Raw genomic sequence first — 21,185 nt, 5'->3', positions numbered from 1 at the left:
GATTAAAATACATTGATCCAAAAAAAAAAAAAAAAAAAAAAAAGGACAAACTGGCTACAAAGGAAGCAGTGAAAGCTAAATTTAAGCTTCAAGACCTGAAGTTGGGCCTGAAACATCTCCCATGAAGTGAAGTACGAAGATAGAACAGAGGAGATTTTCACTTTTATCATCTTAAGACCGTGTGTTTTTTTTTGTCTTTTTTTTTCCCCCCGCCGATATCTACAAATCACGACTATATTTAGTGATGGACGCTCAGCCGGAGGCTCTCCAGTAGATGAGAATCACTGATACGCTGATCATGTGCTGCGTGACTTCACACACACATGACGGCGCGTCTGCAGGTGATTTTTCCACCAAACATGATGCCAAACATCACGCCACACCTTCAGTTTAATCCGGACGTGTTTTTATTAGAAATAAATCCCACATTCATTTTGTGCTGTGAAAACTGTACATCGACGAGAGGTAAAACAGAAGGTTAAAAAAAAAAAGAGAGAGAAAACAGAAATAAAGCGGAGACGGTAAAATACGAATGGGTGTTCCGTACAAGAGGTATGCGTTTGGGACCGGGGGGGTCGTACAGAGGAGCCGATGGCGCTGCCGAGATACTGACGAGAATTCCCAAAAAACAGCGTTACAGAAGACGCGAGGCTCCGTAATAAACGTCCCGAAGCACAGTTTGATATTCACAGCCTACCATTCACTCTATATAATGTTCACTCTATAGAAGTACAATTATCTATCTGTTACAGAGAACTCCAAATATGGAGTTTTATGCTAACAAATCCCTAGTGAATAAATTCCTTGAATTACTAATACAGATTTGTTATACAATATTCTCATAAAGTGTATATGCTCTGTAAATATGAGGAAGATGGTATAAAAGTTTTGAAACATCGGTAAGAAAAAACTGCTTTAAATCCAAATATCGGTCTTGCTTGAGCATCAAGCACCCATCATATTGCACTAGTTTAACACTTGATGGCTAAAAACACAAATGTGTTGAAGTCTCGAGGACCCGGCGCCGCCCCGGAAGCCACGTCGGCGCCGGGAGCCTCAGCTCGGTCCGAGAGTCCTGCAAGGCTGAGAAACGAAAAAGGGCGATGATGAAAGGTCGCGCCGACCCTTGGATCGGCGTGCGCTCGAGAGGACGGCGACCTCTGCCTCTTCGCATTTACGCCCAGCCATTTTCCCGCCGCCGCCGCGTCGCTCTTCCTGCGCCTTCCTTTTTTCGGCATCGAAAGCAAAACGGCGTAGAGACCAGGAATGCAACCGCCGCCGCCGCCTTCATCGCCACTCGCTAAGTTTGACCCGATGCAGTCCGTACGGGTTCAACACGTTGAAGTTGCACTGAACCTTTTTTTTTTTTTTTTTTTTTTGTAGGTTACAATACAAAGGAAAAAAAAAAAATCAAAAAAAAAAAAGGTTGTGCACGTTGGCAAAAAAGGGGATGAAAAAATAGAATCCAAAAAATAAGATTATTGGAAAGTAACAATCACACCGACAGGAATCACCGGGAGAATAATAATCATAATAATAATCATAATAATAATAATAATAATAACCGACAGCATGGGTGAGCTGAGGTCTTCCCGGAAGTCTCCCGGCGAGAGTCTCCTGTTCGGAAGCAGCTCCGGGTTTGGAAGCGGAACTCAAACGTGGGGGAAAAAGAAAAGAAAAAGAAGCCAAAAAAGTGTAATAACTCACGGCACGAAAACAAAAACACGTGCCTAGCCGGTAACCGCCGGTGCGAGAGGACGACGCCCGGCGCTCTCCCTTCGCCCTGTCCCCGTTTTTTTTTTGGAGGGTAACTCCGCTGGAAGAGAAGCGTCAAAAAAGTCCCGGCCGTTCCTCCCGGGAGGGGGAGGACGCGCCGACTCCTGCCGTTTCTGTCTTTCTCCAGAGTCGAGTCGACGGTAAAAAAGAAGCACGGACACGCCGACCCGTCTTCCCGAGCCGGGGCCGCGGGTTTTCACCAGCCGGACCCCGTCGGCGGGGGATCCGACGATCCCTCCGCTCAGCCTCTGACCTCCAGAGCGCTCCGAGATGCCTCGGGTCCACACAGAGAAGCTACATTAAACATCCCATCTCAAACACTTGCGCCGCTCCATCCCTCCCCCTTTTGCTCTGGCTGAGGGTTTGAAGACATAGATTCTGGGAGCTACACTCTTCACTTCCTCCCTTTCCTCGGTTTCCTGTACATTTCCCGCACAGGATCCCACGTTCCCAAACCCAAAAAGGTGACCGAGGTGAAATAAGGCAGCTTCGCTAGCCCCCCCTCCTTCCCCTCAGACCTCCGTCTGCAGGTCGATGATGTCCTGCCCCACCAGAGGGATGGCCGTGCCGGTCTTCTCCCACTCCACCGAGTGCAGCTCCAGAGGCGAGGCGGCCAGCGGCTCCAGGTCTTTGCGCACCCAAGCGGGAGGGGATTGCGGGATCCCTCGGACGCCCTCCCACGGCCTCTCCAGAGCGCCCTGCTGCTTGTCCTGCCGGCGCAGAGAGTTAGCATCGCGTTAGCGTCCCCGACCGCAACGAGTCATTCCCTTGATAATAATAAAAAATTAAAAAAAACACGTGAACCGGCTCGGCGACGTCAGTTTTCGCCGAAATGCGTTTCACGTCTCCATGCGCGTGCGTTACGCGATGGCGTGGTGTCTCGTCTAGCGACGGTAAATTTGAGATTGTGAGGTTGTGTACAAACACTCACGCTGTGGTTGGTTTTGTCACTTCCTGCTGATGACACACTCCATCTCACAGACTGCAAGAAGGAAGGAATAGAATACATCCTCACTGAAATGGCCGATCACAACCGATCAACGCACAGATAAGTGGATGTTTTTTTTTCAAGGTCCTGCTAACATCACCGCAGAGTCTTGAACATTGGATTTGCCTCGGCTGAATTGCTTTTTCTTTTTTCTTTCCCCTCCCCTCTTGTATAAACTGTTTTTTCGTGGCGAGGTATCTACCTTGCTGTCGGAGGCCGGCGATTCTCTGTCTTTCTCGGCGTGGTGCAACTTCCTGTTCAGGTCCTGGAACATGTTCTGGTGGCGCTTCTTGGTGTGCATTATTTTCTACGGGGGGAAAACAAGGGGAAAGGGTTAAAAACGCTGAACCGACCGGCTGCGACGACGCTACGCTAGAAGGATACTCACCTCGAAGTCCAGCTCGGCGTATCGGGATTTTTGCCTCTGCGGGAAACGGCGATAAATGCGATAAACGTTAGACGACGCGCGTTCGGAAATAACCGGAAAACGACGCGGTCGCCGAGACGAGTCGTACCTCCAGAGAGCTCATGGACAAAGTGGAGATGGTCTCGCTCTTGGACATCATGGAGTTCATGGACTCGAAGGTGTTCTCCAGGCTGCTGTGGGTGATGTGCGACTCGCTGGACATGTTGTGGATGTTCTGGATCGGCGAGTCCCTCTCCGAATACGAGACGCTGACCTGGTCGGCCGGGATGCTCTTGATCCCGTACGCCGCCTGCGGCTCGGCGAAAGGCCCGCCCAGGTGCATGAGCCTGGCCTGGGGCAGCTGCTCCACGCCGATGTTGTACTTGCCGGGGTCGTCTTTTGGCTTGGACCTCAGGGTGGAGGTGGTGTTGGGCAGGAGGACGTAGCCGGCGCCGTCCGGGACGCCGCCCTCCGCCTGCACCCGGGCCAGATCGGCGTCCAGCTGCTTGAAGAGCTCCCCCTCGCAGACGTAAACGGGCTTCCCGCAGGACGGGTCCACGCCGCCCGCCAGCCGGCTCTTCTCCCGCTTCAGGGTGAGGGTGTGGCTGGAGTATTCGGGCACGGCCTGCATGTGGCTCTTGCTGGGGTTGGACGGGAGGGTGTGAAAGTTGGAGCCCATCGGAAGAGGCATTTGGGGAGGCGGCATATTCTCCTCCGAGGAGCTCTTCATGCCTGCGGGGGGGAGGGACGTGAAAATAAGCCCGGGCGGGACGGAGAGCGAAATGGAAAGTAAAAAAAAGAAAACAATCGAGTGGGAAAAGCGCGCGTCGGAGGCTCTCACCTTGCCTGCCGGAGTCCCCGTCTTTTTCGTTATCGGAGTGCTGATAAAAGAACAGAAGGGGGGGAAAATAATCCCCGATCAGCACCGGCGCGTGAAAACGTATTCATTTCGGGAGAGAATAACGCTCGAGGCGATAAGCCGAGAAATCTACCATATGCTGGTTGTGGCCGTTGTGATGGGAGCTGCCGGAATCTCCGTTGCCGTCGTCCTTGCGGTCGACCACTCGGCACTTGACGGCTTCCTGAACCTGAGAGAAGACGGGGACGTCAAGGGGACGGAGTCGCCGAAAAACACTTTTCCGCTTCTGGTCGACCCCCGCCCCCCCGTACCTCTCGGCGCAGGATGCAGTGAACCATGACGATGATGAAGCCCTCCAGGGAGTCGAAGACGGCGAACAGGATCTGGAAGAGGGCGGAGCGGCGGTCGGTGATGGCGAGCACGGCCGACATCCAGGTGAGGGCCAGGAGGGGCAGGACCACGCAGGAGCTCCACAGCGACGCCCTGGGAGGAAACAAAAAAAAAAAACGGGATATTAAAAACCGAACCCGGCCTTAACGGCGATAAGCGGAGAAGATCGATGAAACCTACCCGGCTCTCTCCTTCAGCTTCACGTCGGTGATGCCGTCCTTGGATACCAGTTTGTTGAAGACCAGAATACCAATGACCATGTTTACCTGCCAGCGCCAAAAAAAAAAAAAAAGAGTCCCGGTGAGACGGCGTAATAACGTAGGCGGTTTCTCGGAGAACGTGCGTCGCGGAATACAAACCAGGACGACGGCGGCGGCGGGGCCCACGAAGGAGTAGAGGAGTCCGCCTTCCAGAGACAACCAGCAACTGAAAGAAAGAAGCGGGTTGTTAGCGCTTGCGGTGACGCGACGGCGGACTTTTTCAAAATAAAGAAACCGACCCGCGGAGAGACTTACTAGTTGACGGTGCCGTATCCCTTAGCTTTCGTGAAACCCACCGACACGGCGACCACCAGCGCGGGAAGGCCTGCGAGAAGCACGCCGAGGGTTAGACGGTCGAGACGGGGGAAACGAAAAGGGCGCCGACGGCGGCGTTCTTACCCCAGCCCAAGCACAGGAAGCGCTTGCGGATGATGCGGTTGCGCAGACGACCGGTGACGGCCATGTAGGACTGCCAGGCTTCCGTCAGCACCCAGCAGAAAGAGGAGAGGAAAAAGAAGTGCAGCAGAGCCGCGACCAGAGCGCACACCACCTGCGGGAAGGCGAGGAGATTACGGTTACTCCCCCGAAGCGGCGTTTTTTTTTTTTTTTTTTTTTCCGAAGCTTTACGGGGAAGAGCGCCTCACCTTGTTGCGGGCTTGAGTTTGCCCGACGAGGATGAGGGCATTGGAGCAGATAATGGACAGGCAGAAGTTGATGAGGATGACGGAGCGCTCGGAGCGGATGTACCTGGAGTGGAGAAAAATCGTGAGCCGGGCGAAAAAAAAAATAGAGGTAGCGTCCGACGTGGACGGGTTTTTATCCGGCGGGGTCACTTACTTCCACACGGAGACGTAGATGATGATGAGGAGAAGCAGGGTGAGAGAGGAGACGCCGCAGCCGACGATGAGGGTCACGGACGGCAGCAGCGCCTTGTCCATGATCTGCGGACGGGGAAAAAAAGAGCGGGACGCGTCTCAGATCCCTTCACGAAACCGGAAGTTATCCGGCGGCTCGGGCAAGGTGACGTCAAGGTGAAACGCGTCAGGAAGACGGAGAGGCGAGCTAAAGAAATGCTCGGGGTCGACGCGTTTCTCCGTTCGGGAAATGAGGCGAGGAAGATACGGCGCGTAGATCCGGAGGATATCGCCGCTTCGAACAGGTGCGCCATTATCACCTGAGCGTTAATCCTCCCGCCGACGCTGTCAGACTGAAGAAAAGGTGGCGGAGGCCGCAGACCTTCCACGGATGGCGCCGTTATGATTTTAATAACTCGCCCGGGAGACGGCGAGGTGAATATATAACGGATTCGGACGGACGATAAGTCTGGCACCCCCGCCGCCCCCCTCCTAATCCATTTGATGTTACCGTCGGCGCCTCTGAATTCAGATAGGAGAGCGGCGAGCGGCGAGGGATTGTTCCTCCCCGCCTCGCTATCAAAACCCGCGCCGGTGGAGTCCAGCCTGCGGCAGCCAGCGGCTGATTTACCGTGGCAAATTTCTTTCGGAACCCAACCAGCTACATCAGAAGTGCCCCCCGAAAACAGATGGCGGATAGCGGAGCGTTCAGCGATCTCTTGCGTCAGCCCGTATCCAATCGGCGTCGGCGTTGAGGGGAGGGGGGGGGGAAAAAAATAAAAAATAACAAGGGCGCTACGGCGTGTTCTGTCCCCTCGCTCTCCCTCCGGTCTCTATCTGGGTTGACGCTCTCACCGTGGGCCTCCAAACCCGGCCCAGACAGCCGGTGTGACCTGGATACGGGGCATGTTCTGTCTGTCCTTGACCGAATCCGCCGTTTCCTCGCAGGGAGGGAAGCGAAAGGGGGGGGAGCGGCTATTATTACATGTAAAAACACATTCCGCCTCTCTTCGTGAGGCTCATCCCCGGTCAAGGGCATCGGTGGGCTGCAACCGCCGAGGGTGCAAAGGTTGTGAAATGAGACCGCCTGGAACACACACACACACACACACACACACACCGCGGCGGCGTCCGGGTGCTTTTTTTTCCACGATGCTTCTTGTCAGGGTAGCAGAAAGACGTTATTGAAAATGTTCATGGTGCACATCAAAGGGGAGATGGAGAAGCAGGGCTGTGTGTGTGTGTGTGTGTGTGTGTGTGTCGGCCTCTCATTGGTCCACCTCTCTGGCATTTTCAGACTCGCTGCCGTGGCCGGAGACGAAGAGAATTTAGAGATATTGGCGAATGGGGTGATTTTTTTCCTCTCCCTGGGTGGGAGGGGGAATAAACTAATATACAGTTGATCCAATCTGGGAAGTAAACAACAGGTTGGGGTGCAGGACCGGAGAAAAACACCGCAGTCAAGACAAAACAGAGGCTCAGGCGTGGAGGTGGGAACCCGGTCGGTAAGTTTGAAGATAAAAAAAAACAATTTCAGATCAATAAATCAGGCAAATCATTGATTTGCCTGGAATCAATGCGAGGCAGAGACAGACAGACCCTCTCTGTGTCCTGGGGGCTGATCACAAGGATGTGTGTGTGCGTGTGTGTGTGTGTGTGTGTGTGTGTGTGAGAGAGAGAGCCTTATCAAGAATCACACAGGCCGAGTGTGCGCTGCAGAAGCCGTTGCCAGGGCAACAAGAGAGAACAGCCATCTGAAGCAACACGGTCTACAGTGTGTGTGTGTGTGTGTGTGTGTGTGTGCGCACATTGTCTTTGCGCATGGAAAAAAAAAAACCCCACAGGAGTGTATCCCGGAGACAAAGCGTCCCGCTGCGCACTTTGCGCACAATGTCAGCGCAAACGGCGGAAACACACCGCGTCTCCAGCACGCTGCTGCGTCTCATCACGTGAAAGCAAAGAAGGAGGATTAAAAAAACAAACAAACAAACAAACAAACAAAACGAGCAAAATCCAAAATTCAACGAAATAACCCGCCTTGTAATCATTAATTCGATCGATTCTTTTTTTTTTTTTTTTTAAATTTTGCGCATCGACGCGTCGCGTCATGGATCCGCGATCAACCTTTCCGATGTCCGGAGACAAAAGAGGCACCTGAAGGCACCGCAGCACGCAAAAAAAAAAAAAAAAAAAAAAATGGATGTAAAATAAATAAACGCACCAACAAGTCGGCTTGCAAAAGCACACACACACACACACACACACACACGATGCAGGAAGGAAGGATGAAGGACTTACCGAGTCGAAGTTGATGCGCGCTAAGATGGCGAAGGTGGAGATGCTGTCACACACGCATTTGGTCGCGAATGAGTGGACGGGGACGGCTCTGCAGCTCCGCGCCGACCAGGAGCCGAGCAGGGAGGAACTGCACAGAGGAGAGGAGGAGGAGGAGGAGGAGGAGGAGGAGGAGGAGGAGGAGGAAGAGGAGAGGGACTCAGCGGAGGGCTGCCTTCACATCTCACACATCTCTAAAGAGGGAGCCTCTTCAAGGGTTTTTTTTTCCCTTTTTCTTCTTCTTCTTCTTCTTCTTCCTCTCAGACTATATCCGGATCAAACAGCCTATCTGGTTTAAAATAACTAAAAGCCATCAAAAAATATACCTGAATTTATTTTAAATATGACTAAAAATAAGAAAAAACTCCCCCATAAAGGCTTTCCGCCTCCTCCCCTTCCCGATCGATAACGACGGGCCTTCATAAATCTCATTATCGACATCATGTGTATCATCTGTTGCCATGGTTACGGTAACCCCGCTAGACATGGGTTCGTCCGCAACACCTGGCTGCCTCCCCAAACACACACACACACACACACACACCATCCCCTTTGGTTTTGGAGAGGAGAATGAAGACAATGTGAATTATTGTTATTGTTTCTGTCCCGAGGCGAAGGCTGCAACCCTCCGCTTGATCCTGCCCATATTTATTTTTCTACCTTCTCTTGAGCCCGAACCCGAGCAGCGGCTGATGAATCACACACACACACACACACACACACACACACGAGAGAGGACGATGAACACAGGGCGACAAGGTTATCGGTAAAATACCAGGGATCAACGAGTCAAATTGGGTCAGGAGGCCACCGAACGGGGTTTTGCCGCAAAGTCACGTGAAAAAGCCCATCCTTCGTTTTTGCGCTTTACGCCCACAAAAGTGAAAAGGTCTTGTGATGCTGCAGCTAATGGAGCGTTTCCGGCGCTCCCGCTTCGTGCATCCGACCCCCCCCCTCGCTCCCAGCGCCATTTTCTAGTCTAATCACGGCCGGCTGTCCAAAATTAATCAAATTTCAACCCCCCTTTGCAAAAGTATGGCAGTTAATTACATTTCCGGGTCGGTTTCCGCCGTGCCTTGCTTTGGGTGCAAACACTTCCCGTGTGTGTTATCTCTTATCCGTGCTCCACAAGTGTACACATCTATCTAAATGCAAATGGTCGCGAAAACACCAGAAGCTCCTTTCGCGATTCGCCGAGTGTCCGTGAAAACGTCCGCTCGATCCGCGGAAGTTGAAAATGGCGGCCGCGAGAACAGGGGGAAGTTTGGAAGGCGTGAGGGACGGATGCGGGGGAACGGGCGACGGGTTTTTGATCGAGGACGGAGGCCGACACTTACGTTTCGCTCTCGTCCCACGACAGGCAGGTTTCGTTCATGGTGCCCTGCGAAGAAAGGGGCGGATGGGAAATGCATTGTGAGGAATTGAAAGCGCGAGAAGTGACACTTCGCCGCCGTCGCGCCACCGTTTTACAGGCGTCGTTTTACGTCGTGGTCCAACCTTGTGGGTTTTAACTGACAGTTACAAGCCAAAGTCACTGAAAATGTCTGCAAAATGTCAGCGCGGGGCAACGGCTGCGGGCAAGACGCTCGCAAGAGGCGGGGATTTATTCGCAAGACTCAATTAGCTTGAGGAACCGTGAGGGGACGTACATTGTGGAGGTGGGGGAACACGATCTCGACGGGCGACGACAGCACGGCCGGGTTCGGCTTGACGATCACCGTCACCACCTTGGAGTTGAGGAGGGTTGTGTTGCTGCGGAGAGGAAAACAAAAAAAAAAAAACGGAAATTACCCGCTGGGTTCGGAGCGAGAGGAAGGATTACGACCCCGGTTGAGGCCTTCAGAGTCGGACCGAGAGTTCCGGCACAAACTGCAGATTCGGAAAACACGGGGCAAAGACGGCGCTTATGGCGCCGCCCGGTGGTGGGAAGCGGTATTGCGGGTGGATTACCTCTGGAAGGACAGGAGAGAACCCAGGTTCCTGTAGAGGACGATGCCGGTGACGAAAGCGTCGCCGCCTGGAAACACACAGAAATTGACCGTTTAGGGTCAAACCCAGCGGCCGGTTGGCCGAGCCGCCCTCCGAATGCCGAGGCCTTACCGGTCTGCTCCAGGGACAGAGCGTCGCGGGACACCGAGATCTTCTCCTCGGCCGTCCTCACCCAGTCCAACATGCCCCTCCAGCTCTTCCCGGGGAAGGTGAAGTTGGAGCTGGTGGTGGTCGGGCGTTTGTGGACGCTCATCACTGAGGACGAAGACGGAGGGACTTAGACTGAGACGGACAAAGAAAGGGGCGTCGAGCTTTTGCGGGAACGGCGGGTTCTCGCGGAGTGAATTTACAGACATCCTCGGGGTGTTTGACAGAATGATTAGTGGACGGACGAGTAATATGTGCCGCGCCGGATACACTCAGGATCAAACGCACAACAACTCTGAAACGTCAGGGGCAATAAGGGCTGACTGATGGACTCGGCTCTGTCAGAGCGATAACTGATGGCGCTCCTGACGAACCCCGGATTCGCAGATCGAGATTGATGCGCTCCTCCGGGGAGAGGACAAATCATCGGGCGGAAGGCGGGGGGACGGGGAAGGGAGGCTCACCTAAATTCTCGGTGACTTCGTAGACGTCCTGGAAGCCGTTCATTTGCATACCGATCATGTTCACGAAGTCCTCCACGAGGTGGAAGAACTCCTTGATGCTGGGGCCCATCTGGGGGAGGAAGGGCGGTGAGTCAGAAGGGCAGCGAACGGTTTCATGGGATCCATTATGCAACCCGTGCAATTAGTTTAATTAGCCGCTTTAGGAACGACGAGTGGCGATCGGTCCCGTGCGTTTGTGAGTTCCGATCTCTACGATCGCGGCGGTTTTCAGCAGCGAGGAGGAAAGAAAAAGTAGGGAGGGGAAAAAAAAAAAAAGAAAACCATCACTTGCTGCTATGCAACCGGAGAACTTCCGGAAGGCCATATACGGGCAGGCCATTGCTTTTTTTCTCTGCTTTTTTCCCTTTTTTTCTCTCCTGGATGGGAGGGTCGTCGGACTTGCGTATCTCTGACGCAGAGCGGCGGCGATGTGGGCGAAAGGTGCGGCGCCTCCTGCGTTACGGGCCGTCCGAGTCCGCTTACGACCGCCATCGGCTCGCGGGAAGGCGCGGACACTCGCAGATTGCGACGTGGGCGTCGAAACCTCTCTCGCTTTCCCCCTCCCTCTCTCTCTCGTCCTTTCTGCACAATCACGCACGTGTTCTCTTTTCTCAGAACTTCTGCACGCCGAGCTGGAATTCTCAAATTTTTCTCGAACCGGGAACAAAAAAAAAAAAAAAAACACCGCGTTCTTTCTTTCCGGTCGAATCAAGGGTCGCTCTGGGGTTCGGCGTCACGCTCTAATTGGGCGTTTGGACGATCAGAAGGCTGCGTTTAAGCCTGAATTACCCCGGCGGTCGCTTTTCTACCTTTTCTACCCCCCACACCAATGTTCCCCTGGAAACTCCAACACATTCTTTTTACGAGAACAACCCGCACCCTCTTATCACGTACCAGCTGTGCCTCTTCCCATTTGTCACGGTGCTCCTCCTTCAGAAGGTTGCTGATTGTCTGGACGTAGTTCTGAAAGCCATTGAAACGGAGACCGAGGTGTGAGCAGGCCGAGCCTCCGCTTCTATTTCTGTACAAAAGAACGCATTCGCACCCCCGTAGAATGCATCTCCCCCCCCGCGTTACCTCCAGGTCGGCGTTGTTCAGCTTCTGCGCGGTCGCCTTGTACCGCTCCGTGGTGTTCCTCAGGATTTCCATGGTGGCCAGGAGGTCGCCGCTGTACTTGGCGCCTTCGTCGGACGAGAACCTCAGCCGCGAGATGACCTCGGTGAGCGCGTCCACGTTCTGCTCCGTCCCGGCCTTGGAGATGCGGTCCCTGGACTGCGGGAGGCGGGGGGAGTTAATCGCGGGCGCGGGGATTCGGGAAGCTTCGGAGATCCGCGGGATCTTCGGTACTCACCAGCGCCCGGATGTTCTCGTAGTTCTTGGAGACGCACTTGACGTGGGTGGGGTTCTCCCAGGTGGCGAGGCCCACGGCGTTCAGGGTGCATCGGCGAAGGATCAGACCTGTTTCCCCGCCGGGGAGCGTCCCGTCAGTTTCAACGCGAAGGAGAGCGCGGCGAAAATCCGCGTCGGTGTCGTCCCTACCTGCGGCGTCGGCGGGGCAGGCGACGGCCGCCATTTCTCCGGCGGGGGTTTTCTTCCACACCGCGTCTCCGTTGCTCTCCTCCGGGCAGATCTCGTGAGGCTCTGCGGGTCACGGGAATCCCGATGAGAGATCCGCTCGCTTCACCGCCACCGAGATCTCTTCGGGGGTCACTCACCGGGGCACCTCTTCTCGCCGCAACGCCTGTTCTCGCCGGTTTCTCCCGGACAAGGTTCTCCGCCGAAGAAAGGCCCCTCGCAGATCCTCTGCCTCTGCTGGACGCCTCCGCCGCAAGTCCTGCTGCAGCCGCCCCAGGAGCTCCACGCATGCCAGTACCCGTCGACTAAAAACAAAAAAAGGGGATCTCGAATGAGCTCCCGATCCAGATCCGGCGGCTTCGGGTCGTCGCGGACGAGACGGCGTTTTACCCGGACAGTCTTTCAGGAAGCAGTTGGCCGTCTCTTTCCAGCCGCCGTGGCACTCGGAGCCGCCGTACGACGGCCCGTTGCACTCTCGGGTTCTCTGCATGGTGCCGTTGGAGCAGGACACGGTGCAGGCGCTCCACGCCGACCACTCGTTCCACGATCCGTCCACTAGAGGGAAGCACGGTTGCGCGTTTGTCAAAGGGAGCGTGCAAAAAAAAAAACGCACGGCTTCCACAAAGTGAATCATCTCTCGGCAGAAACGCCGCGGATCTGCGCGGCACACGGCTCGTAGGCGGACCAGAAATGTCTGATTTACTGAGTAAGAGCGTTGAGTCAGCGGAGCTTTTTGACCACATCGGTTGAGGGGTCCGACCTTCTGGCGTAATGAGCAGGAACCCCCTCCCCGATCCGACTCACCGGGGCAAACGGCGATGTTGCACAGCTTCTTCTGCCTGGGCGGGCCTTGGCAAGGCTCCCCGCCGTTTTTGGGCAGCTTGCAGGTGCGGGTGCGGTCGCGGTAGCCTCGGCCGCAGGTGGACGAGCACAGGCTCCAGGGGGTCCACTCGTCCCAGGCGCCGTCCACTGCCGATTCAGATACACAGATTCAGATGCTTCCTGAATGAAAACGCTGCTGTATAATATCTCAAAGTGCCATGAATAACCCCCAAAAAACACCGAAGCAGTTTGAAAGCATCTTGACTTTAGCAGCCTCGTGTCCTGCTAAGGTTGCGAGATAAAAAGTAACTCGGCGCTGACCCGGGCAGACGGCGGTGTTGTTGCAGGGCCGGTTCTCCCGCAGGGATCCCGTGCACTGGGAGCCGAAGGAGGAAGTGGCGCAGATCCGGGTGCGGCTCTGCCAGCCTTCGCCGCACGTGACCGAGCACTCGCTCCAGGGGGACCACTCGTCGGCCTGGGCGTCCACTGCGGACGGACGCGAAAGCTCCGTTAAAACCGCCGTCGGGCTTTTCGGAAGGACATCCGCGGCGGAGAGGGACCTCCCTCACCTGTCTGGGTGGCGACGGCGCCGCGGTTGGAATCGTCGGCGCCGTCCCTCTTCAAACCGACGATGGCTCTCAAACCCTGGCTCCGGCTGCGCTCTTTACCTGGGAGAGTGCGAAGGTCACAGGGTTACATCGCCGGAAGGAGCTCCTGGAGCTCCGGGAGCTCCGAGAGGAGTGGCGGAAGCTCACCGATGCAGGTTTGAGGGTTGCACGCCCGGCCTTCCTCCACCGTGCCCTCGCAAACGCCGTCCTCCGGCTGGCAGGCGCGGCTTCGCACCTGGACGCCGCCGCCGCATTCCTGGCTGCACACGGACCAGCGTCCCCAGCCGGCCCAGCCTTCTGCAAGCGGAGGGAGCGACAGGAGGAAAATCTGAGCGCGCTCATCGTCGCTCTTATCGCGCACAAAACTCCAAACCCCTTCCGTGAGCGTTTCTTTGCGCGTAAAGATGAGACGTGTTTTCGCGGATGAACTCGGCACTCAGGCGGATCGGAGTTCCTTTTGAAACGGCGATTGTTTGCTTTTAACCGCTCGCGGCGAGCGAACTGCTGTAGAGCGGCGTGGAAGGCGGACGGGCACGTCGCCATGCCAACCACAAGTGGCGCGCTTCGATTTCCGCCGGCGCCCGACTGTGAGGTCTTTGTGCTCCTCGCGCCCTCCCTCCCTCGCAGAACATCCACGCCGCCTCAGGCCGTCCCGCCACTTAGCCGCGCCGACAAATTTCCTTAATACCTCTGATTTACTTCTCATTACGGCGTGGAGGCAAAGTGCACATCCACCGCCGAGGCTCATGCTCCGCAGGGCGGGATCGTTACCCCGACTCCCCTTCGGAGACAAACAAGCGCCGTCGGAGGCCCGGAGAACACGGCCTCCCGGTCGCGGGGCTGCAAAACAACACGATAAAGACCACCGGAGGACTTACGGAGGATCTCGGCGGTGCGTCCGTTCTCCTTGGGAACCTGCGTGCACTTCTCCACGTAGACGCCGCCCCGGTAGCAGCTGCCCGGCTTCCTCTTCGGGGCCTCCCAGCACTGGCACGGCGTGTTCATGATGCCGCAGGGGTAATCTCGGGTGCTGGCGGACAGGCAGTTCTCCAGCCACTGGCACAACATCTGGCAGGCGGGCATGCTCGGGTTCCTCTTCCCCACCACTAAAAACTCGGCCTTGAACTCGCTGACGTCGGCCTCCGCCTGCGCGGCCTCCAGGGCGTTCCTCGGCGCCACTTTGCGGATCTGCAGGAACTGCTTGCTGGACTCCAGGTAAGTGACGGTGGTGGAAGCGTCGCACAGCCTGACCACCTCGTCGAAGCTCTCCATGCCCAGGTAGGTGCGCGAGGTCTCGATGAAGGAGTCGAACTGGAAGGTCCTGATCTGGCGCGGCGCGCAGGAGTCGACGGGTTTGGTGATCTTCATGTAGACGGAGTAGCGGCGGGGGTCCGGGTTCTGCAGGGTCCAGGAGCACGGCGCCGAGGGGAGGGTGGTCGCCGAGGAGAACACGCCGAAGAAGCGGCTCTGCTCCAGGGTGGCGCAAGTCGGGGAGGCCGGGCCGGAGGGCGTGCAGGAGGTCCAACCCAAGAGGAGCAGGACCAGGGCCCCGGACGGGCCCCAGGAGGCTGGCCGCGCCATCCGCTCGGATTTTCCGATCTCCGTTCTGGCTTCTTTGTTCGGCTGCACGTAGAACTTTCAACCCCCGGGTGAAGCGGCTGGATGAGGAGCTCTACTGCATCAGACGCTCCGTGCAGAACTGCAACAAAAAAAACGGAGCAAACGCATCCGTCGGTGCAAGTTCAACATGGAAATAATCAGGAAGCGGAGAGGTGATGTTCACCGTGGGTTTCACGGTGGTGTTTTAGGGAAGAACTAAAGTGCCGGGTTCTTTGGGACATAATTGATATGAAAAAGCAATTACAGTCCTTCACAACAGGCCGGTATCTCCGAGCTCTTACTCATTCCTCCCACACAATGAACCGAACCGCGACTCATGTGCGTCATTCTGACGTCTACAGAAGCGTCGCCACTGGCAACCGCAGACGCCCGTTAGTTTGTTATTCGTCCGATGCGCTCCTCTCGTAAACAAGAGAGATCGTTCTTCCGCGGCCGTGAAAAAAAGGGCCAATTACGTTCGCGGCGTGGATAATACCCGGGTCATATTTGCTGCGCGGCGTGGCCGTCGGCAAACGCGCGCACGCCGTTGCATCCGCTCGGCCATTTCAGCCTCCGAGCAAGCGTGCACGATGGCGCGTCTTCACACGCTTTGCACCGCGGGGGGGGGGGGGGGGGGGGAAGACCCGAAGCATCGCTTTCAAGGTCCGGACCGACGGAGGCGATCTCGGAGGTGGAAACCGTTGCCGAGCAACGTCCGTCCTCCTCATTCCTTTGGTTTTGCACACATATTTTCACCCATTGCTGGCGAAATGTGTTTTCTGCACGTTCCTCCACCTCCACAATCACAATCTGCAGCCACACTCACTTTACTTTTCGTCAGAGAGAACTCCTAACCGCCTTCCTCTCCCTTCCCTTCCCTCCCTCCGTCGGAGAAGACATCTGCTTTGTGCAGATGGGTGACTTTACCCCTCCAAACCCCCCCCCCCCCCTCCCCGCCGCCGCCGCCGCCGCCAACCGGAAGCTCCATGAATGGGCATCTGCTGAGGAGAGAGAGAGAGAAGTCCAGCTGTGGCACAAAAAGACTCTTCCTCTCACTTCCCGCTGACCTTTCTGTTCCTCTCCCTCCTCATCAAACACCAACCGCCACCTCCTGCACGTTGTTACGGAGATGGCGTTATTTTATTTAATCTGAAAGGCACAAAAACAAAAAAAAAACACGTCCTTCACCGCCCTCGAGTAATCTGTTGCGTCGCCTCCTGAGCGAGAACATCCGACTTAGCGGCAGAAAAGGGTTTAGATGGGAGGGATAATGACACGCAGGTGAATGTTTGGGGGCAATTTGTCAAGACGGCTGAGAACTCACAGCTGTGCGAGATGAATAAATGCACGTTTGATGAGACAGTTGTCACACACACACACACACACACACATGCATGAAGCCATCATCCTTGAAGGAGATGCTCACAGCTTCAGCGGGAGACGGGGGAAGCGAGCGATCTCTGCGCCCATGAAAGGTTCACGGTTCGATAACTCACGTTCCCTCTCGTGCTGGAAGATGTTTTTTGTCCTCCAACCTGAGATCTTTGCTGCTGAGCTTCTCCCAGCAGGGAAAAAGTTAAGAGGAACAACCTGTTGGTTCAAAGTTCTAGCGCGGTGCAAAGCGAGGGGGCGAGGAGGAGAACAGCGCATGCGCGGCGGAGGTTGGGTTCAGCACCACGGACAGCGGCGGAGAAGTTTTCCTGCAACCCCCCCCGTGGGAGTGGGTTGGAAAGAACACGCAAAAAGAAAAAAAAAAAAAGAAAAAAAAAAAAAGCTCTTACCTCGGAGAAACTTTTCTTGTTTTTTTTTTTCTTTCCCCGCTCCCCGGGAAACAAAAAACTTCCGTGGGGGGGGGGAGAAGGACGCGCCGGGTCCACTCCCACGACACTCAGGGCAGTCCGCTCCCGCAAGCCGAGAAAAGTTAAAAACAGTGAAGAAGCGACTCTCACCAAACTCCAAAGAGTTTACTACCAACTTAAGTCGGCTGCTCGACCCAGGAAAGCTGGCGTGCAGCCGGGAAGGAGGGAAGGAAGGAGGGAAGGAAGGAAGGAAGGAAGGAAGGAAGGATGGAGGGATGGAAGTCGGAGCTCCGGGAAAAAAACAGTCCGCGGAAACAGACGCTGCGTCCGGCTCGTCTGCTCTCTGAGCTCCGGCTGGAAAACGTTGGTACTTCTACTCCCGGCTTCGGAGTCCTCCTGCTTGCGGTGCTGTGCGGTGCTGCCGGCGGGTGCGGTCTCGGTGTGGCGGTGTGGCCTCCTCCACGCACGTATATATGCACCCCGCCCCCCTCCCCGCGTTGGACGGAGGCTGGGAGTCAGTGCGTGGACGGCATACTGAGGTGAATGAGACAGCATTCGCGGGAAGGGAGGGGCGTGCGTGTGCGTGTGCGCGTCCGGGGAGAGAAGGAGCGACCGCGTCTGCGCACGGAGAGAAAGAAGAGAGGCGGGGTTTTGCACGCAAAACTACGCAGATGTGAACGCAGAGCCAAAGGTACCGGAAGCGGGATCGGTGGAGTGAGCAGGGCTGCGGCCGTTACCGGTTACCGGGAGGCGAAACACCGGCTTTTTTTTTTTTTTTTTTTTTTGTAAATGTGAAGATCTGTGAGTGAAAAAAAAAAACTGTTTGTTAGCCTGGAGGGGGTCAATTCATAATAATCAATAATCAATCATCATATTTGTTGTTTTGCCCAGACGGTTCCGGTTCCGTTGGCACAGAGGAGGGAGGGAGGGAGGGAGGGAGGGGAACCCCCCCTCCTCCCACACACACACACACACACACACACACACCTCCATCCTCAGCTTCTCCCAGGGGGACGTGGGTGGATCTGGGTGGGAAAGACTGAGAGGAATAACCTGGCGTGGGAGTCTGCGGCTGCTAATGTTTTATCATGTGTTCTCAAATGCAGTCGGTCAGGTGTGTGTGTGTGTGTGTGTGTTTGTGTGTGTGTGTTGCTAGGTGAACCGCTCTCCTCCCCAGCTGGTCTTCCGGTGGTGTATTTAGAGATCATGATTGCGGCCCTGCAGGAGCAGGAGGTCAAGGTGACATGACGTCCTGAATATAAGCCGTTCACGCAGCGGGACCGACACGTGGATCATGTCGTCCCCCTTCTTCTCCGAAATCCTCCACCGCAACTTCGAATCCTCCGGAGTGATGATTTCATTCGCCGCCGCTTACTTATTCGACTCGTATGTCATTCTTTTTTTGCGTTCCTCTATCCTCACCGCGGCCATGATGAACGTCCAAAGAGGGACTCGCTCATCCTCCTCGGTGCCGCACAGGAAGTCCAAATCCCTTAAGTGACTTAAAAATCACTGCAAGAAAAGTAATTATGGATTAACTTAGATTAACCCTCAAAAAACACCTCAGAGCTCTGTTTTCCACCTGGTGCGACGCCGTTCACGCTTTTTGCACGATTCCGTGTCTCCGATGCCGAGAACACGGAGACTCGATCGCCAGCTTTCGAACGCGAATCGAAACGCGCTCCCTCTATCCCATTGGCCGATTCGCCGATGACATCATAGGCCCAGCGAGGGCCCCCCCCCCCCCCCTTTACATCAGAACAAGGACAACGAACGATGCGTCACTGAGAACTTACGGCTTGTCGCCCAAGGCGTTCTCCCACACATTCCTAGCGACTAATAATATCCGTGTACGCGGTGACAACGGGAGTGACGGCATGGGGACTCATCAGAAAGTGGCGACTTCAATGCGCCACCGTTTTCGCCCTTTGAAAAAAAACAAAAAACAAATGTTGACTTTTCCGACGCTCCGGCTGATGGTTTCCTTCGCGTGAATGTCTAAAATCGGGGTGTGGAGGTCGTTTCCCACATCAGCATCATGGTTGACCTCCAAGGGCCACATGGAACGGTCACAGTAGAAATGGAACTAAATTTGATGCAAAATAAATTCAACTACTCCTGAATTTATGACTCATTCCAGTTGAAAATGTTAGATTTGTTACAGAATTGTTACAATTCTTGGACAATTTGTTGTTTTTCTGGAAGGTTTACGTTGGCGTTCCGTATAAATGGAACTAAATGGAACTGAATGTAATGTAAAATAAATATAACTACTCCTTAATGTTATGTTTTATATTCAATGGCTTATCAATTAAATTTTAATAATCTTATTTTATTAATTAATTTATCACTCATTCAAATCCAAAATGTTACATTTGCTGCATGTTGCATTTTGGCTTTTAATTCTTGCACAATTTGTTGTTTTCGTGCAAGGCTAATGTTAGCACACTTAGCTCCGTGTTCGGTGTCAAAATGCCGACGTAGATTGTACTCTTTGACGGCCGTAACACAAAAAACATACCGCTTTTTCTCCTTGAAGCACAAACATGTAATAGCCTTCCGATCTTTCTTGAAACAGAGTTCCATCTGCATCAACATTTAAATTTCTCATTTCCACTTGTTGAAAATGGCATAGATGTGGATACACTGCGATCTAATGGCGGGACGCCGTCACTTCTCGGGTAACACGATCGTCATGCGTTCTGGGAAATGTAGTTTATGGTCGATGAACGTGTTTGACTTATTTATTTTAAGAAAATCACACTTTTTAAGACGTCCGACAATAATCATAACAAATGATTATAAGAGCTAGCCCGCCGCTAATCTGGCTTACAGCGCATGTACCGCTAATGCTACAAATCCCAGGATGCTCCGCTAGTGTTTGCTAATGCTGGCGCCGTGCTACCCCTCCGAAAAATGGCGGAAAGAAAGACAGACGATGAGATTAGATTGGAGTTTACTTAAAGCACTTTTTCTTGGTATTCTGTAGCATTTTAGTGAGGGAAACACCCGGGTGACGGTAAAAAATCTGTTTAATGAGCACTAGCTTGCACACGGCAAGCTTGCAATACAACTAACTGTTTCCGCTCAATGCCAGTTGAAAAAAAAAGTTTTTTTTTTGCACCCCAAACCACATCCACAAAATTCCCGGCAAACTCAAAATCACACAGAAAACAAGCATCAATATAAACCCCAACATTCGTGACTCACTACAACTCCAAGACATGGTCTTGAATGTTTTCATGTTCATTGAAGGATATTATAATTCAGTTTATTATTGTTACTTTTTTTTCAATGTTATTAGCCTGTGGAAAAAGGTTGTTGTTGAAATTTAATTCAGAAGGCTATTTTAATTAAATTTTTATTTCAAATATTTGAGTTAATTGTCCTTTTATTTTTTATTTAATTAAATCATTTTTTATTCATTTTATTTTAGTTTTATTTTTTGACATTGCTGTGTTTTTTAGTTTGAATTTCAATTTTGCATGTGCGCAATATTCAGTTTTATATTGTGTAGTATTAAGCTTTGCTTGTTTGGGTCCGTATGAAAAGGTTCATCTTATATCTGGAGGATTTTTTTTTTCAATAAATATAAATGTTGGCCCACGACTTTGTCCTAGTTTTGAATTTTTGGCCCGCTGTGTATTTGAGTTTGACACCCCCGATCTAAATCTAGCGGGTTTCCACACACCCGGCGCGTAAGGATCCGCAGACGAGGGTCTAAAAACGAGCCGACGCCGTTTATAATCACGTGTGAATAAAAACTTGGACGCCAGTTAAACCTGCACAGGGGTCGGCTGATTTCTAAAACAAAAACGAGAGCGGAGCGAGGCGTGGGCCGCCGTGGGCACCGTTATATAAACAGATGCCCATATAAGCGAGAGCAAAAAAAAAAAAAAATGAAATAAAAGTCGAGGAATCACCGCCGCAGCTAACGCCTCCGCCACGTTTCCCGCAGGATGGCGGGCGGCCCTCACCGTCTCGCTCGAAATCCACACGTGGCTGAATCAAACACAGGAAGGCCTTCTTATTGATCGGGACGTTCACGCCGGCGACGACCTGCGGCGATTTCAAATGTAAAAAAAAAAAAAAAAAAAAAAATCGACTCCCCCTTGCAATCTGACTCGCTCGAAAGAAAATGTCTGTTTGGAGACAATGTGTTTTTTTTTCCCCCTGCTGAGGAGAAAGTGGGGATTTCAGTCACTTGAGTCAGCAGGCGTCTCTTGAATGAGGAATCTTCATATCGGGGTGTTTGCGAAAACACGTGGAGAAAGCG

General features: G+C 53.7%; 1 protein-coding gene across 1 annotated transcript; it reads right to left on the bottom strand.

Annotated features, from left to right (window-relative positions):
• Nucleotides 1-389: 389 nt before the first annotated feature.
• On the bottom strand, nt 390-16,974 carry LOC147216066 (adhesion G protein-coupled receptor B1-like). The gene is made up of 32 exons (XM_086177743.1): nt 16,892-16,974; nt 14,390-15,210; nt 13,659-13,808; nt 13,473-13,571; nt 13,225-13,389; nt 12,886-13,050; nt 12,472-12,636; nt 12,222-12,386; nt 12,046-12,147; nt 11,858-11,964; nt 11,584-11,778; nt 11,401-11,469; nt 10,468-10,576; nt 9,968-10,111; nt 9,818-9,884; nt 9,517-9,619; nt 9,205-9,248; nt 7,832-7,958; nt 5,517-5,620; nt 5,324-5,426; nt 5,079-5,229; nt 4,935-5,004; nt 4,779-4,845; nt 4,600-4,685; nt 4,341-4,512; nt 4,163-4,258; nt 4,012-4,051; nt 3,280-3,902; nt 3,153-3,188; nt 2,967-3,071; nt 2,708-2,758; nt 390-2,486 (listed from the first exon to the last, which is right to left on the bottom strand). The coding sequence occupies exons 2-32, from the start codon at nt 15,090-15,092 to the stop codon at nt 2,289-2,291; spliced, it is 4,581 nt and encodes a 1,526-aa protein (XP_086033869.1). The 5' UTR covers nt 15,093-15,210; nt 16,892-16,974; the 3' UTR covers nt 390-2,288.
• Between the last annotated feature and the right edge of the window lie 4,211 nt (nt 16,975-21,185).

Source organism: Fistularia commersonii, chromosome 30 (genome assembly GCF_037954325.1).
Source record: "Fistularia commersonii isolate RoL2024-O1a breed Wild chromosome 30, RoL_Fcom_v1.0, whole genome shotgun sequence".
Lineage (NCBI taxonomy): Eukaryota > Metazoa > Chordata > Actinopteri > Syngnathiformes > Fistulariidae > Fistularia > Fistularia commersonii.
Note: the sequence above shows the minus strand (reverse complement) of the source record. Positions and strands in the feature narration are given on the sequence as shown.